The 17,415-nt window shown below is 54.9% G+C and overlaps 2 protein-coding genes across 2 annotated transcripts in view; one reads left to right on the top strand and one right to left on the bottom strand.

Annotated features, from left to right (window-relative positions):
- C5H2orf76 (chromosome 5 C2orf76 homolog) overlaps nucleotides 1-3,984 on the bottom strand; it is a 65,571-nt gene extending 61,587 nt beyond the window's left edge. Inside the window, exon 1 of the mRNA XM_058664398.1 lies at nucleotides 3,912-3,984. The gene's annotated coding sequence lies outside the window, so the exon portion shown is untranslated. The remainder of the gene's footprint in view (nucleotides 1-3,911) is intronic.
- A 32-nt stretch (nucleotides 3,985-4,016) lies between these two features.
- DBI (diazepam binding inhibitor, acyl-CoA binding protein) lies at nucleotides 4,017-8,477 on the top strand. Its single transcript, XM_012928209.2, has 4 exons — nucleotides 4,017-4,165; nucleotides 5,023-5,140; nucleotides 6,632-6,694; nucleotides 8,182-8,477. The coding sequence occupies exons 1-4, from the start codon at nucleotides 4,157-4,159 to the stop codon at nucleotides 8,253-8,255; spliced, it is 264 nt and encodes an 87-aa protein (XP_012783663.1). The 5' UTR covers nucleotides 4,017-4,156; the 3' UTR covers nucleotides 8,256-8,477.
- Nucleotides 8,478-17,415: the final 8,938 nt, after the last annotated feature.

Below are 17,415 nucleotides of genomic sequence, written 5' to 3'. Positions count from 1 at the left end.
GCTAACTAGGACGTACAGAGATAAGGATCTTCAAATTCCTCAGGATTATGAAATGGATAACTATACTATACTATAATGGATAACTATACTATAACTATACTATACTATAGCAGCGTAGGCTAAAAAGCCCATACAAATCACTGAGTCCAAGCAAACCCTAACATTAATTTTCTTAGATTTATTTATTTTTTATTGAAAAGTCAGGTATACAGAGAGGAGGAGAAACAGAGAGGAAATATTAATTTTTGAAATGTAATTTATATGAGTGAGACTGACATGCTGGGATTTAATTATTGTCTACCACCTTTGTCTTTACCCCCAAGTAACAATAGGTTATCTTTTTATTTTTTTCTACTTGCTACATGTTGATAACTCTACCTAATAGAGTGTTGAGGCTGTGATTGCAAAATGAAAGGAAATACACCACTAAAAAAATTAAGGGGGGAAAGGAAATAAGGCAGGAGAGTGGGTGGGGAATTCGGACAGGAGGGAGGGTCCAGGGGGAGGATGGATCGCTATGCTCCTAAACCTGTAATGGTCAATGTTCACTTCATATAAAAAGAAACCATATATCAGTAAATGCTGTCATAAGAAACTATCCGACAACAAAATACACATCTTTGACCCTTCTCTACGAACTTTGAAAAGATGAGTTGAATTTAAAATTAAGAACTCATGAAACTGCAGCTGCCAATGTGCTACCATTTCTTTATGTCAACAACAAAATGCTATCCCAACTCCCCGGGGCAGAGGTGCCAAGAGGAAAACTCAGGCCGCATGTTCATACCAAAAACAGCCACTAATAAGTGAGGCAACAGAGCAGAAAGTAGGTCAAAGAGCACATCTTCGGCTATTTTGAAATCTGGCCAGGGGGCAGGTCCTGTAGCAAGGAAATACACTCTCTCCTCCTTTGCAAGATCATTCAGCGTCCAGACTCAAGGGTTAAGAGACCTGTGTGCCACGTCACAATGCCCAAAAGCTACCCACGTCCTGGCTCCAGCTTCCTGCTCCTGCCAGCCAGTGGTGATGGCTCAAGAAAGGGATGGCTCTTCAAGAAAGGGATGGTGGGGCCCAGCGGCGTGGCCTAGAGGCTAAAGTCCTCGCCTTGAAAGCCCCGGGATCCCATATGGGCGCCGGTTCTAATCCCAGCAGCTCCACTTCCCATCCAGCTCCCTGTTTGTGGCCTGGGAAAGCAGTTGAGGACAGCCCAATGCATTGGGACCCTGCACCCACGTGGGAGACCCGGAAGAGGTTCCAGGTTCCCGGCATCGGATCGGCGCGCATCGGCCCCTTGCCAAGGCTCACTTGTGGAGTGAATCATCGGATGGAAGATCTTCCTCTCTGTCTGTCCTCCTCTGTGTATATCTGGCTGTAATAAAATGAATAAATCTTTAAAAAAAAAAAAAAAGAAAGGGATGGTGGGAGACCTGGGCTGCATGCTGGGCTCATGGCCAGGACTACTGTGGACATCCAGCAAGTGAACCAGCAGACAGTTCTTTATCTCTCCAATTTAAGAAAAAAAAAAATTAAGTCTACCAACTTTGTAACATTTAGAAGTTCCCTACAAGGCCACTATGTGGGAAAAGTTTTCAGCAACATTTTAGCTTGTTGGATTCCAACAAGCAGTTGACAAACCAACTCTGAAACAAAACTACTCCTAGACTGAAGACTCTAGATGCGTTAAGTATTAAACACACTTCCCTATTAAATACCTCCTCCAGGCTTTCCACCTCAACAGCCACAGCTGGGAAGTGCGGGGTGCAGGTGAGCACTGAATAGGGGCATCCCTCTTGCCACACACTAGGAAGTGGAGCGGACAGGACCAGGGACGTTCCCTTGGTCTCCTTGCATTTACCAACTCCTCTGGCCTCTCAAGCACCACTCTGACTCTTGCATCCACCTGGGCAGCTGCTCTCTTATTTCCATGGAGATCAGCCTGCGGAGGCACCTTCAGACTCCCCCTCCCTTCATCTCACTTCAAGTCCATGTCACTGACACCCCCGAGCCAGTCCTGCAGCAGCCAGCCAGCCTCCCAGCCCCAAAAGGCCTAGCCACCTGTCTTTGCATATTTTTCTGCCTCATTCCTGGATTTCAACTTTACACACCTCTCTAACGCAATGCTCCCTCCCCTTCTCAAGGGACCAGGTCATACATCCACAGTACCAATTCCGCAGTTAAAACTATAAATGGCCAATTTTTTTTTTAAGATTTATTTTTATTGCAAAGTCAGATATACAGAGAGGAGGAGAGACAGAGAGGAAGATCTTCCATCTGATGATTCACTCCCCCAAGTAACTGCAGTGGCTGGTGCTGCGCCAATCAGAAGCCAGGAGCCAGGAACTTCCTCCAGGTCTCCCACACAGGTGCAGGGTCCCAAGGCTTTGAGCCGTCCTCGACTGCTTGCCCAGGCCACAGGCAGAGAGCTGGATGGGAAGTGGGGCCGCCGGGAATAGAACCAGGGCCCATATGGGATCCTGGCAGGTTCAAAGTGAGGACTTTAACCACTATGCTATCACAGTGGGCCCAAAACAGCCAATTCTTATGGCCCCTAAAAACAATGACTGCAAGGAGGGGGTGGTGTTGTGCCAAGGGTTAAGCCACAGCCTTAACCCACAGCAGTGCCAGTTTTTCATATGAACTTCAGTTGGAGTTCTGCCTGCTCTAATTCTGATCCAACCCCACAAGAAAGCAGAGGAAAAAGGCCCAAGTGCTTCGGCCCCCAACACTGACATGGGACATCCCTATGAAGTTCCCAGCCTGGCTTGGTGGGACCCAGACTATTTGGGCTATTTGAGGAGTCAATCAATAGATGGAAGACTTCTTGCACTCTCTATAACTGCTTTTCAAGTCAATACATGTATATTTGTAAGAGCCATGTGCTGGGGCTGACCAGGCTAATCTTCCACCTTCAGTGTCAGCATCCCTGATGGATGCCGGTTCACGTCCTGAAAGCTCCACTTCCGATGCGGCTCCTTGCCTGTGGCCCGGCATAGCGGCGGAGTGGCTCAAGTCCTGAGAACCCTGCAACCGTGTGGGAGACCTGGAAGAAGCTCCTGGCTCCTGACTCCCAATCAGCTGAGTTCTGGTCTTTGTGATCTTTTGGAGAGTGAGCCTTGTCCCTCTTCTGTGTACATCTGCCTTTCCAATAAAAACAGTCTTGTACTATTATCTCCAGACCAACTTTTATGATGACTGGGATTCGTTAGTTTTACCCACTGCTTGTCTTCCAAGAGTTCAATAAACACTTGGGAAAGAAGATAAGCATCCTGTGTATAACGTAGGGCAGACACCTGCTCCATCCGTTTTCTTCTTTAGACAAAACTGCCCCCCCCCATTAAATGAACCAAGCGGAAAAGGGACGCCCCCACCCCACGACCCTCCAAACAGAAATGTGCAATGCAGGACTAAACCCTGGCGCCCAGGCGGATCGCAGACCCGAGCCAGGAGCTCAGAGCTGCAGAGCTGAGCTGGGGGGGTGGGGGGGGGCGATGTCAGAGGATCCCGCTCGCAGCTCACGGGCCCCAAGATGCCCCCTGGAGATGCCCCCTGCCGCAGCTGGACGCCGGGCAGCCGACCTCGGAGACACAACCACAGGCCGCCCGTCCCCACGGCCTCCTATCCTCCCTGAGCGCCCGACCATGAACACAGGCGCCCGTCCGCCCGGACCACCCCGTCCCCCACGGCCGCCCGTTCCCCCGACCACCCCGTCCCCGCTAGCCTCCCGTCCCCACTGGCCGCCCGTCCCCGACAGCCCCCGGTCCCCCACGGCCGCCCGTCCCCCAAGAGCGCCCCGTCCCCCGTGGCCTCCCTGTCCTCCCTGAGCGCCTGACCACGGACACACGAGCCCGTCCCCCTGACCGCCCCTAGTCCCCCCGGCCACTCCACGCGCGCCTCACTTCCGCCATCCCCACCTGTTCCCGGCGGCCCCTGCGGCTCTTGCCGGCCCGCCCCCTCCGCGCGTGCGCGGACGGCCCCACGTGGGCTCGGGCGGGGCCGGCCACGCCCCCAGACGCGACGCCGGCTTCCGATTGGCTGCCGGGCCTCGGCCGAGCGGGGCAGGGTCGCCCCGGGCTGGTACTTGTGAGGGCGCCTGCCAAGTGGCTCCTACGCGCTCGCTTTCCTCTCGGCTCCCGCAGGAGTCTTCACCACCGCCAACATGTCTCAGGTAGGACGCGTGCCCGGCCAGCCTGCGAGGCTGCCGCGGGGCCGGGGCGGGGTGTGGGCGCCGAGTGAAGCCCGCGGGTGTCGGCGGGGCTGGGGGGTCCCTGCCGCTCCTCCGGCCGCGTGCCCAGCCGTGGACCGTGCCTAGGAGTAGAACATTCCGTCTCGGGGGATGTTGTTCTGGAGCTGCTGCCCGCTCCGCTGCACCTGGAAAGTTGCCCTTGGGGTGTGGATTGAACACAAGTGCCTCAGGGGTGAGAGTGAACAAGTCGCAGCTGTAAAGAGAGGGGACATGGAGAGATCGGGGCGATCAGCAGGAAAGCCCAGCCCCTCACCCCGTGCAGAAGCAGCTCGGGGTGCACGAGGGGCGTCCAGTGGGAGGGAAGGAGGAGGCAGAGGCTACCAACTTGAGAGGGCAATGCAAGCACAAGGGCCAGAGGAGGTGACCTTCGGCCCATCCCACGTGCCTGCCCCTCCCCAGCCTGGGCACCAGGAACAGAGGGCATGCAGGGCCCCAGAAGGGCAGAGGGGAGGGTGGTCAACCGCCTCGGATACCCCAGCTTGCATGCCCTGTCCGCGTTCGTGTACAGGCCCCGAGCTTCAGGATCTGCCCTGTGACCAGGTAGCTGGCCGTCTTGCTGTCTCTATAGCCAAGTGCATGCATGCCTGTGGCCAGCAGCCAGCCTGGGGTTGCCTCCTGCCCCTCGTTGCTTGGCTGCGGTCTAGCAGCCTGGTGGAAGGAGCTTCTCCTTCTGCCGTGTGGTGGAGCTGGCTTTGCTGAAGGAGGAAGTGCCTATGGTTCCATAGGCCGCCCCCACCTGCAAAAAGGAGACCCTCATACGGCCGCTCCTGCCCGCACAGGCTGAGTTTGAGAAAGCTGCTGAGGAAGTTAAGAACCTCAAGGCGAAGCCCTCTGACCCGGAGATGCTGTTCATCTACAGCCACTACAAGCAGGCAACTGTGGGCGACGTGAACACAGGTATGTCTGCTCCCCCCCCCACCTCCTCAAGGTGGAACCCTGGCCAGTTGGCTTGGTGGCTCCAGCATGGGAAAGCCTGTGGGAGTGCCCCCACACGGACCATGCCAGGGGAGGCGGGACTCGATCACAGGTTAGGTGGTGCTGCTGGAGTAGCTGGGATGTAAGGTTGGGATAGTTCCCAGGAACCCTGTTTGTGGGTGTCCAGTGGCTCAGGGAGCAGAATCCACATCCTGCTGTGTAGACCACCTTGGCCACCACCTAAGCGGGCTTGGGGGCCTGCAGCAGAGGACAGAGAAGCCACCGGCTCTGAGCGGCCACTGAGACACGTCTTGGCTGACCACGGTCTGGGCTTTTCAGGGGACTGTTTGCTCCCTGGTTGTGGTTTTTGATGGTGGACTTCGGGATAGTCATGTTTGGTAACTCGTGTGTTGCCTGTCCCTCCTTGGGCAGTGTGCTCTGTGCTCCTGAGCCCCAGAGACGAGGGTGTATCCCAAGGCAGCCTAAGCCAGGTGCATTCTGTGAGAGAGCCCAGACCTGCTGTTCACGGCCACCTCTGGTCAGGCGTTAGGGCAAGCAGAATCGCCGCTAGTATGCTGGAGGGTGGAGCAGGTGGGCTGGTCACTGGTCAGCTTAGGAAGTACCCAGGGCTAAGGAGAACAGGCAGTGCCAGGCGGGACCCTGGGGTTGCACACCCAGGCTTGTGGCAAAGCGGAGTTTTTTTCAGTGCCTTTGCAAGCTGTGTCCTTGCCCCGGGGAGGGTCAGGGAGGACAAGAGCCCCTTTGGAGAGGCCTCTGCCCTGGCTAGAGCAGGAATGTGGATCCACTGGCTCAGGGGCTAGCTTTCCCTAGGGCTAGATTCACTGGAGCTGCGAGTCGTGTGTGGCCTGTCCTGTCCATGTTAACTTGGAAGTCAGGGGATGATGGTGTGCAAAGCCCCCACATCGCGGGGACCCCCAGATTGGGCCTTGCAGATCTGTTGAGGCAGAGAAGGGCTGAGGGGTGCGTGGAGTGCCTGGGATGAATGCGTGTCTCCCAAAGGACTCCAGCTGCTTGCCATGTCTCACATGCGGTGCTCTGGGCTGGCCGTAGACGGCTTCGTCACTGCCCCTGGGCAGGCAGGGTTGTCATGAGCCTGTGTCCCCGCTGCAGATGATGGGTGACAAGTCTAGGAAGTCCAGACTCAGCCTCAGCAGCAGCTACCACAGATACGCAAGAGACAGCTTTAACCATGGGGTGGAATATGCATGGACAGCCCTCTCCCTGCCAGGGACACCCAGAAGAGGCTCACGGGAATGCAGCAGGTAGCCGAGAGAGCAAGGGTGGGAGGAGGTCTGGGACAGCAGAACCCCCCCGAGCCGAGCCAGACCCCTGCAACTCCAGGACAAGAGCCTTAAAGGCTAGGACGTAATGAGAGATGGCTTTCACGGGGCCATCAAGTTGATCAAGTTCTCTGCTGGTACGTGACACGGCTCTAACTTCTTCTCTTTGAAGACCGTCCCGGGATGTTGGACCTCAAAGGCAAGGCCAAGTGGGATGCCTGGAACGAGCTGAAAGGTAAATTGTTCTCGACAGCCAAGGCTTTGCCTCTATAGAGATGGAGTGCAGAAGGGGCGTCACCACATACAGATACACACACCACCCACCCCCAGCGCTGGGGACCAGCCAGGCCAGGGCCCCCAGGAACTCAGGGCCATCTACTGTCTCCTGCTGCTGTGGAGACCTCCATAAAGCATTGTCTCTGACACCATTGCCAAACAGGGCCTACGATGTCCTGGGACACAGTTGTCCTGGGCCGGTCCTGTGTGTGTGTTCAGACCAGCCTCACGAACAAGGCCAGGCAGAACCCCTCCCTTTCCCCAACCCCCGGCCCTAGGGCAAAACCGCTGCAAGGCTGTATGAATGGAGCTATTCTGTACTAAGTCTCCAGGCTCCCACTCAGTCACGTGCCAACTGTGCCAGCGAGACCCCAAAAGCTGGCAGCAGAGCTCTGTCCGGGCAGCCTTTTGTGTCCTCGCTTAGCCGGCAGCTGAATAAGCCCTCTGTCTTGTTGCGAAAGGAGAGGCCCTTGAATGCAGGAAGGGGCGCCACACACAATGAGTCCACTCCTAGGATATGCGAGGAGCCGCAGAGGGAATGACCGCCCGTCCATTCCCCTCAGGCAATCCTCCAGCCCCAGGTACTCTTTGCTGGTGCTTGAACCATGCCCCCGTTGCCCTGGCATCCAGGAAATGGGTGAGACAGGCCCCGGGTGGTGCATTGGAGCAGGAAGACAAAGCTGGGATTCGCTGCCCTCTGAGGAACAGCTGCTTTCACTTTGCAGTCTGCGCAACTTTTCCCAGGCTGCTGCTGTCTGGAGAGGAGCCGGGAGGGTTGTGGGGGCTGGTGCTGCCTGTTCACAGCCAGCTCAACAAGCCCGGGGAGATAAGAGCCTGGCAGAGCAATGCTTGATAAGCCAAAGCCAACCAAAAGAGTGAATCAGAACTAGCACTGCGCGGATGGCTAGCTACCAAGCCTTTCTCCCGGGGTTCACACTGGCCCAATCCCCTGCCTCAGGGAGCTAGCAGGCCGGTCATAAAACCTCAGGTCAGGCCGTGAAATGATCCGGCTAGACCACGCTTCGCCTTCTTCACATGCAAACCTTCATAGGTGTCCCAGGTAACAACGATCCAAGGTCTTACAGGTGCTAAGCATTCCAGCTCTTGGTTGCCCTACAAAACACCTGGCACAGGTGACTTAGGGAGGCAAAGGAGGTCGGTTTAGCCCACGGTCTGGGAGGCTTGGGGTCCAGGTGGCATGGTGTGGGCTTTGTGGGAGGCTGGATGGTAGAACAGGGTCGCATGGCCCAGATGCTAGCGTCCATTGCAGCCTTTCTTGCAGGAACTTGAGGTCCTATATGAATGACCCAAGCTCTGGTTCTTGACCTGAGGACCTAGCCTGGGAGGGATGGAGGGAGGCTGGGACATCGGGTGCCTATGTCAGAGCACCCGAGCTGTTGAACCACCTGCTGCCTCCGGATAACGCATCCCGTGGGTGGCTTCCAGGGACCTCCAAGGAGAGCGCCATGAAAGCCTACGTGGACAAGGTGGAGGAGCTGAAACAGAAGTATGGCATCTAAGAGGCCGCGGGGGGTGGCACCCGGCTGCACGGATAACCAGAACCGATAGGCCTTGCTTTGCTAACACCGCAGACGGACAGCGTGACCACGCGAGGAGCCAGCCCGTCCAGCCCATGCCCAGGGCTCTGCAGCCTGGGTCTCTTCACAGAGTCAAGTCGCGAGGGATTCCTGCCCATCCCAGAGTAGTTTTTATCCGAGAACAATTAAAAGTTCATTTGTTACTGTCAGTGTCCAGGTGTCTGCTTGAAATGACCCTCGCTTGCTCTTTAGAAAAGCTATTCCCACAATCCTCAGATTGCTTTGGCCCCATTCTACCCTACACCCTGACCCCATGCTGTCCCACTTAGCCTGGTGGGAGCTCTTCCCCCTGCCGTCTGGGTAGGGAAGAAAAAGATTATGGGAGTAGCTTTTCCTACCCATCATAGTCACGCTGAAGAGGGTCAGGTGGGTGGGCCAGGGCTACAGTCTGCAGGTGCCTCTTCCAGCCAGCCCCTGGCTGCAGGGCACAAGTAAGGGCAGAAGCCACCATCAGGAATAGAGTTAGAGACTCCGACACAAAGCCTTCTTCGAGGGGCTGCTAAGGGGCTTGGCCAAAGGCAGCCAGTGGAGGAGGAGAGGGCGACAGTCTAAGGCTGTGGGTTGTTGAACAGCTCCTGCAAGCCCTGCCAGGAGGTAAGAACCTGCCCATTTAGTGGGTGGAAAAACTGAGGCAGGAGCTGCTATCCGAGGCCAGGCAACCCTAAGCCTCTCCCTTCTCCGGGGCCTGTGCCCCCAGCCTTAGCCATTGTCCAGCCTCATTCCCAGAAGAACAAGGGCGTGATGAGACAAACTGCCAAGGATGTGAGTGAAGAACCAGCTTAGGGACACACATGCCCTGGTTCCAAGACATGGGGATGGCTGCTTGGTTCAATCTTGGTTCGGTCTGGGGTGTGGAGTCTCCCACCAAAGCAGGACCTCGGTGCTGCACAGTGGGGGAACAGGTGGGCAAGGCAAGAGCATAACGGATGTGGCTGGCTCAGCAGCCCTTGAGGGCGACAATGCCTGAGGTTCCGGCCCAGCCACTCTGGCGTCCAGGGTGCTTCCGAAAAGTTCCTGGAACAGAATTAGATGTGGGTGCACCCAGGTCGGGAGGTGCGTGCATGGTTTTTTTCATCCTACACATTTTCCCTTTTTGAAGACTACCCACTACACATGGATTTTGAAGCACTGGGCACCCCGATGGTCTCTGAATTGCATTTCTACTCACCAGCCTTGTGGAGAAAGGTTGCTCCAACACAGCTAGAGTTTGCGATCTGAAACCCAGCTCTGGGTGACAGCGGCATTTAGTTGGGAGTTCATCATCTGAAGTGCTGATGAAGTTCAGGGTCAATGAAGCAAGGCGCCCTCCGCCCACCCTGCAACCAGGCTGGCTCTCCTGCCTCAGCCCCTCCCAAGGAGCTCCGGTCCCTGGGTAGCATCCAAGATGGAGACACTAGGGAGCTGTAGCTTCTCACCTGCCCCCCGCCATCTGCATCAGCTCCCTGGCCTTCAGGAGTAAGTCACTGGCAAGACAACCTTAAGTGAGATCTCAGATGTTCTCTCCCAGCCAGTTGCTGCAGGTGGATCCTAGCCCACCTGCCCAGAAGCCAGTGGTGAGCACTGAATGAGTTGGGAAGCCCCTGGCATGAAGCAGGTGCCCAGTGAAACCATGTCATCTGGCGTGTTTTTCCCAGCGGATCTCCAGCCCTTGCAGCAGCTGTTGAGTGGAGGACTCGCACTACGAGCCAATGGTCACTTCTGTGGTAGCTCAAGGTGAAGAGGGGGTAGGGACAGGTGTCCGGCCAGTCTTTGGAGAGGCAGCTGGGCCCTGCAGGCAGGTGATCAGATACTTCCCTGTGTCTCCTATAGTGGCCGGACACCAGAGAAGCCCAAGTGACCTGGGCCAGAGTGACGTTCTGCTTACACCAGCTCGATGACAACTGAGTGACATCTGGGGCTGACTCACTTTTCTTTTGTTGTTGTTGTTTTCAATTTATTTGAAAGGCCGTGTTAGAGTGACTCAGACACAGATCCTCCATTGGCTGTTTCACTCCCCAGCTAGCTACAATGGCCAGAGCTGGTGCCTCCTGAAGCTGGGGGCCAGGAGCCTCTTCCCGCTCTCCCATGTGGGTGCAGGGATGAGGCACTTGGGCCATCCTCCACTGCCTTCCCAGGAGGACCAGCACAGAGTTGGATCAGAACTGGAGCCCCCAGGACTGGAGCCAGCACCCCATCTAAGATGCTGACACCTCCAGCCCTCACTCGTCTTGGAGCCTCAGTTTTCATCATTGTGGAGAATGAGTCGTCTCTGCCCCTCAAGGGCAGGTGCAATGGGTCAAGCGCCTAGCACAGCACACACCAGACAAGGTCGGGAGGAGCTTCCTGGCCCGGGGTGAGGGGGCAGCTTCTCTTGTATAAGCTGTGGGCTGAAGAGAAAGCCACGCCCTCACCCCTCCCCTGCGCTCCTTGCAGATGGAATCTCTGCTATCGCCCTGGTGTTCCGGTGGTGGCAGAAATGCCCTGTAAACCCTGCTGGGTTTGCACAGCGTCCTTTGCATTGCGGAGAGGAAACCATCTTGCGTCGACCCCGTCTCCAAGGCACCACTCTGACGCCCACCAGCCAGTTCTCTTGGCTGCTCCTCAGCTCCAAACTACCTGTAATTCCCTTCCCAGCGCCTTTCATCTTCTGGCTGCCTCAACCACCCCCTCACGACTTCCCAGGCCAACCCTGGGTCCCTGGCCAAGCCGCCCTGTGGCCTTCCTTATTCCTGCTTCCAGCCTCCTGCTCAGGCTGCTGGTGTGGTGGAGGAGCTGGAGTTTACAGAGGCGGTTAGGACTGGGAAGGAGGGCGTGGCAGACAAAGAGGTGCCCCCTCTCCCTCCCTTTGCTTTTCCTCCTTCTGCCTCTTTCTTCTCCTCTTCCTCTCTGTTTTTTTTTCCTGTTTGTTTCTGGTTTAACACTGCCCTCTCTCTTATGGCTTGTAATTCTGCTCTTTTTTCTTTTTAAAGATAAATTCCCCAAGAGCAGGCGCTGTGGTTTTTGGTTGTTTTGTTTTGTTTTGTTTTGTTTTGTTTGTTAAATTTACTGCAAGGGACTTTATATAAATAACTGAGTTCAACAACAGCAACAAAACTGTAGGGGCGAGCTTTATTATAGCTCTGGTATCCCATATGGGTGCTAGTTCGAGTCCCGGTTGCTGTAATTGCAATCCAGTTTCTTGCCAATGTATCTGGGAAAGAAGCTGAAGGTGGCACAGGAGCCTGGGCCCTGTCACCTACGAGGAAACCCAGAACCCTTGTCTCTTGCACTTGCTCAGTAAGTGGGCTGATTATTGCATGAAGGAGCTAGGATAGGGTGTCTAGATTGCAAAAAAAAAAAAAAAAAAAAAAAATGGAGACCAGGCGGCCCCCGCTTGCCCCGGGAGTTCCAGGTTACCCTGTGCTTACACTGCGGTCTGCAGCTGCCTACAGAATGTGCTGGTGCACAGCCACGGGTCAACCGGAACGTTAAAGAAACCTTTTAAGGGAAGCATTGGCGCTCCCTCTGGTGGTTCTGGGCGGAATTACAACTGGACCAACTCCTCCGTAGGGGTCACACAAGCCAAGTCTGCCGCTTGGGCTGACCTGCAGTGTTTTCTTAGAGTGGCTGGAAATGGCACTGAGGACGCACATTTCTGCTGAATCCTAAACTGCTTAGGCAGATCTCAGTCCTACATCCCCCTGCCTATCTTGGGGGCCGAGGAGATCCACAAGTGCCTTTTTCTCCAATTCCCCTCTAGGTACTGCTCCACCCCAACTTCTCCATGTCCTCCTGGCCACAGGCTATGGCATCTTTGCAGGCCCTTGGAAAGACTCTTCCCCATTCTCCCCGCAGTTACTGGTTCCTTCCTCTAGCCCCTGCATGATCATGGGCAGGTTCTCAACAGCAACTGATTTGATTGTTCGACCGATTGATTGATTGATTGCAAGAACAGACTTACAGAGAGGAGAGACAGAAAGATTTTTCCATCCACCACTTCACTCCCCAAATGGCTGTAATGGCCAGAGCTGAGCCTTCTGAAGCCAGGAGCCAGGAGACTCTTCCGGGTCTCCCGCGTGGGTGCAGGATCCCAAGGAGTTGTGCTATCCTTTGCTGTTTGCCCAGGCCATAAACAGGGAGCTGAATGGGAAGTGGAGCAGCTGCAACATGAACTGATGCCCGTATGGGATGCTGGTGCTTTAAGGTGGAGGATGAGCCTGTTGAACCATGGTGCCAGTTCCAGTAGCTACCTCTTGATGCAACAGAGTTCCATTTCCCACTCCTGGGAAGCCCAGCACAGAGTTGCTGCTTCAACTGTGGCTCCCCCCAGACCCTGGCTCTGCCCTCCTCTGCAACCTTGACACCTGAGAGCAACAGCAGAGGAGTTCATGGGCCAGGGTATTCGGTTGAAAGGCAGAGTGACAGTAAGGCAGGGCAAGAAAGAGATCTTCCAACCAATGGTCTTCCCCTGCCCTGCCCCACCCTCCTCACAAAATGGCCAGGCTAAAGCCAGGAAGGATCCTGGAACTCCGTCTGGGTCTCCCGCATGGATACGGGGACCCAGGCACTCAGGCCACCTCCTGCTTCTCTCCCCAGAGCAGCCAGCACTGTAATTGGCAATGGAATGACAACCTTCTGGGCAGCAGCAAACACAACACTGGGCCACAATGCTGGCCCCTTAAAAATATATTTACCCTGTGGCCCTTTAAGAAAAAGACTAGGGCCAGGCAACGGTGGTCTAGTGGCTAAAGTCCTCGCCTTGAACCCACCAGGATCCCATATGGACTCAGGTTCTAATCCCGGCAGCTCCACTTCCCATCAAGCTCCCTGCTTGTGGTCACCTGGGGAGTGAATCATCGGACGGAGGATCTTCCTCTCTGTCTCTCTTCTCTGTATAGCCATCTTTCCAATAAAAATAAATAAATCTTTAGAAAGAAAGAAAGAAAAGAAAGGAAGGAAGGAAGGAAGGAAGAGAGAGAGAGAGAGAGAGAGAGAGAGAAAGAAAGAAAGAAAGAAAGAAAGAAAGAAAGAAAGAAAGAAAGAAAGAAAGAAAGAAAATCCATAAACAGTTTACTCTGACTAGGCTCCTCCATCTACACAAGCAGATCGCCCCTCCTCCTGCCTGCAGCTTCCCTCTGGCGAAGTATCAGCTACCAAGGGACAGACCTGGTCTGCAGTTGTTAAAAGGGAAATTCCAGACATGAGCAGTGTAAGTCAGTTCAAGCTGTGTGCTCTCCTGCAGAGCATGACGGAAATGACGAAACTGCGTGCTGTCCGGCTCTGTCCCACCCAGGGCTTGACTCATCCCTCCATCCAGTGCCCCTGCACAGTAACTGTACCCAGCCTTGCGTCAGCAGCCACCTCGGTGATCAGATCGGCTGCCACATCTGAGTGTCACAGCGCGTTCAGAGGAGAGACAGAGAGGCCGTATACACTGAGGTTTTTAAAAGGTATCTGAAAGGCAAGTCGACACGTGGAGACAGACAGTTGCCTGCAGTGGCCCAGGGCTGGGCACTCAGACCCAGGACCAGAGTACTCAAGCTAGATCTTCTGTGGGTATTGTCCATCATTTGAGCCATCACCTGCTGTTTGCCACAGTTCCCCAAAGCAGGAAGATAGAACCAAGAGTGCAGTCAGGATTCAAAGCCAGGAACTTCAGCACTGCAGCCGTGAAAGCCGCTCACATGAGAGTGTATGGTCATCACGAATGCATTCTATTATCAGGTCTCCCCATTCATCTCTCACTACGCCCCACTTAGGAACTGGACTTTATCACAAGCAGGCATCCGTAGGGGAAGAAAACCTCATCTTTTGGGCCAAGTCCTATTTATGAGTCAGGTATTCTCTGCTGGTGGGGGAGTGGGAACCTATCTCCCCCCCACCCTGAGGATAAAGGGGACCTCCAGCCACCTGCTGTAAAAGTCACACTCCCTGGGACTCATTCTTATCTCAGTCGCACCAAGAGGTATAGCAAAAAGACCTTGAAACATGACTTTTTTCTTAAAAAAAAAAAAAAAAAAGGAAATATTTTCCTTGGGATTCATTGTGATTCATTAGGGAAGCTGGATTTTCACCTCCAGAACTCAAGGAGAGAAGCATAACCTCGTCCATCCGGGCCACACAGTCCAGTGTGACTGACTGCCAGAGGGCAGGTCCCCCTCCTCGCCTGTCTCGGACACACCTGTTCATCTTTCCCCACTTCCAGGGAACGTCGTGCACAGTTGTATAAACTTCACAGGGGCTGGTGGTGTGGCATAGTGGGTTAAGCCACAGCCTGTGACAACATGCATCCCACATGTGAGTACCAGTAGGCGCCCCCGGCAGCTCCACTTCCATTCCAGCATCCTGCTAATGCACCTGGGAAGGTATCCGGTGATGGCTGAAGTCAGCCAGCCACATGTTATACCTGGATGCGGTTCTTGGTTGGCTGACCCAGATGTGGCTGTTGAGACCACCTGGGGGTAAACCAACGGATGGGAGTGTGTGTGTGTGACTCTGCCTTTCAATATATAACAATTTAAACATTGGAATGCAAAATTTGAAAGCTTAGCTTTGCATTTGGCCTAGGAACTAAGAGGTCCAACCCTGCCCAGCTCCAGCCCTGCCCAGCTCTCAGCCCTGCCCAGCTCCAGCCCTGCCCAGCTCCAGCCCTGCCCAGCTCTCAGCCCTGCCCAGCTCTCAGCTCTGCCCAGCTCTCAGCCCTACCAAGCTGCAGCCATTGAGGTACTTAAGAAATAGGATGGTGGACAGAATGAACACTAGGTATCTTTCAAATAAATAAACAAAAAATTTAAAAGACCTTGGCGCTTAGAAGTAGGGAAAAAAATTCTGTGGCAACACTTATGGTTTCCAGGCCTCAAAATGAAATGCCTTGTGAGTGCACTCATATTACAAGTTGATGTTTTTAAAACATTTATTCATTTGGGCCCACTGCGATAGCCTAGCGGTTAAAGTCCTCACCTTGAAAGTGCCGGGATTCCATGTGGGACCCGCTTCCCATTAAGCTTCCTGCCTGTGGCCTGGGAAAGCAATCAAGGACGGCCCAAAGCTTTGGGACCCTGCACCCGTGTGGATGACTCGGAAGAACTCCTGGCTCCTGGCTTCGGATTGGCTCAGCTCCAGCCACTGTAGTCGCTTGGGGAGTGAACCATCGGATGGAAGATCTTCCTCTCTGTCTTTCCTCCTCTCTGTATATCTGCCTTTCCAATAAAAATAAATAAAATCTTTAAAAATATATTAATTTGAAAGAGTTACATACACACAGAGCAAAAGCGAGATCTTCCATCCAGAACAGCACTCTGCTGATGGCGAATCGTGGTCAGGCCTATGTCGGGCCAAAGCCAAGAGCCAGGCCCTTCTTCCGAGTGTCCCACAGAGGTGCGGGGGTCCAAGCGCTTGCACCATTTGCTGCTGCTTTCCAAAGCACATTGGCAGGGAGCTGGGTCACAAGCAGAGCAGTCGGGACACAAACCAGTGGCCATATGGGATGCTGGCACTGCGGATGGCAGCTTGGCATGCTACACCACAACGCTGATCCCTCAAATAGTCTTGAAAGGCTGACTTTCCAGAAAAAGGAACTTCCAAGAACTTGCCAATATTTTTCAAAAGCAAAGAGGAGAGATAACTGAGAACAGCAAGCTCACAAAAGCTGCTGTGTACCGAGGGTGCATGGTGAGGGCCCGGGGGTGCATGTGTCCACAGTGGTGGACAGGGAGGTTCCTGCGGGGGAGGGGAGCTGGCAGGGGGCTGCCAAGGGCAGTGAGGGATACTCCCAAGGAGGGTGGATCAAACAGGGGTCCCTTTCTACTTCCCAGGATGCAAGACACCCTGTACCTGCAGCGTACCCAGCTGCGGACCCCGTCTGCTGATGTTGCGAGGGGGCCCTGGGGTCCTAGTCCCTCGGGAGGGCGTTGATGGTGCCATGGACAACATCTGGCTATTCAGCTAAACACCATCTCCCAGGAAACCCCAGGCCCTGAGGAAGGAGCTGCCATCCCATCCCCCTCAACAGGTTACACCCACCAGCAAGTGGCAAGGGGACAACAACACGTGATGGAGATACCCCCTCCCAGCCCTGACTGTAGGCTCTAGGAGCCCTCGCCGCTTGACCCTCAGCAGCTCCAGCAATCTCGTGGCACTAAGCTCCAGCTGCGGACCCCAGGATTGGGGGGTACCTGGAAGCCAGACCTTGAAGGACAGCTGTATGCAGGACGCTGGAAACCAGCACACAGGCTGGGGTCAAAGGCAGACGCAGGCCCAAGGTCAGACAGTCACCACACATCAGTAAGGGACTGGGCGGCCAGCACCCGCTGATGAGGGGAGAGGCCTTGCCTACCCCGTCTCCCCCAGCCAACCAGAGTCCTGACGGGAAATCTTACTCACAGCTCCAAAACCACGCCCACCCTCAAGGTTCTGGAGGAAGGGCAAGCTGAGGCCGGGCCAGGGATGGGTCATAAAAGGGGCACACTTAGCTGGACTTCTCCTCCTGTCCCTGAGCCTTTACTTGGCGGTGGTGATGAGGTTACTGGCGTCTCCCTGCAGAACTGGCCCCTCTGCAAGTGCCTGGTCCCTGGGCCTGCAGGAGCGAGGTGTGCGGCCCCTCTCTACCGCGGCCTAGCGGCCTCTAGAAGGCGTGCCGAAGCGTCCCCACCCCTAGCCCCACAACTCCTGAGCTATCCCCAGACGGAGGCCGCCTTCCTTGTGCAGGCTGCATTGCAGTGACTGTGCAAATGTAGCTTTTTAAGCATCTCAGTGTGCCTTGTAAACACGCATGTCCCGCACCCGGTGCGAAAGCCTAGTAGCTAACTCCTTGCCTTGCACGCACAGGGATTCCACATGGACACCGGTTTTAATCCCGGCAGCTCCACTTTCCAGCTTTCCAGCCAGCTCCCTGACTGTGGCCTGGGAAAGCAGCAGAGGAAGGCCCAACTCCTTGGGACCCTGCACCTGGGTGGGAGACCTGGAGAAGAAACTCCCAGCTCCTGGCTTAGGATCTGCTCAGCTCCAGCCATTGCGAACACTTGGAGAGTGAACCAGTGGACAGAAGTTTTTTTTTTCTATATCTGTTTCTCTCTGTAAATCTGCCTTTCCAGGGCCCGGCAGCGTGGCCTAGCGGCTAAAGTCC

This window comes from Ochotona princeps, chromosome 5 (assembly GCF_030435755.1).
Source record: "Ochotona princeps isolate mOchPri1 chromosome 5, mOchPri1.hap1, whole genome shotgun sequence".
NCBI lineage: Eukaryota > Metazoa > Chordata > Mammalia > Lagomorpha > Ochotonidae > Ochotona > Ochotona princeps.
Note: the sequence above shows the minus strand (reverse complement) of the source record. Positions and strands in the feature narration are given on the sequence as shown.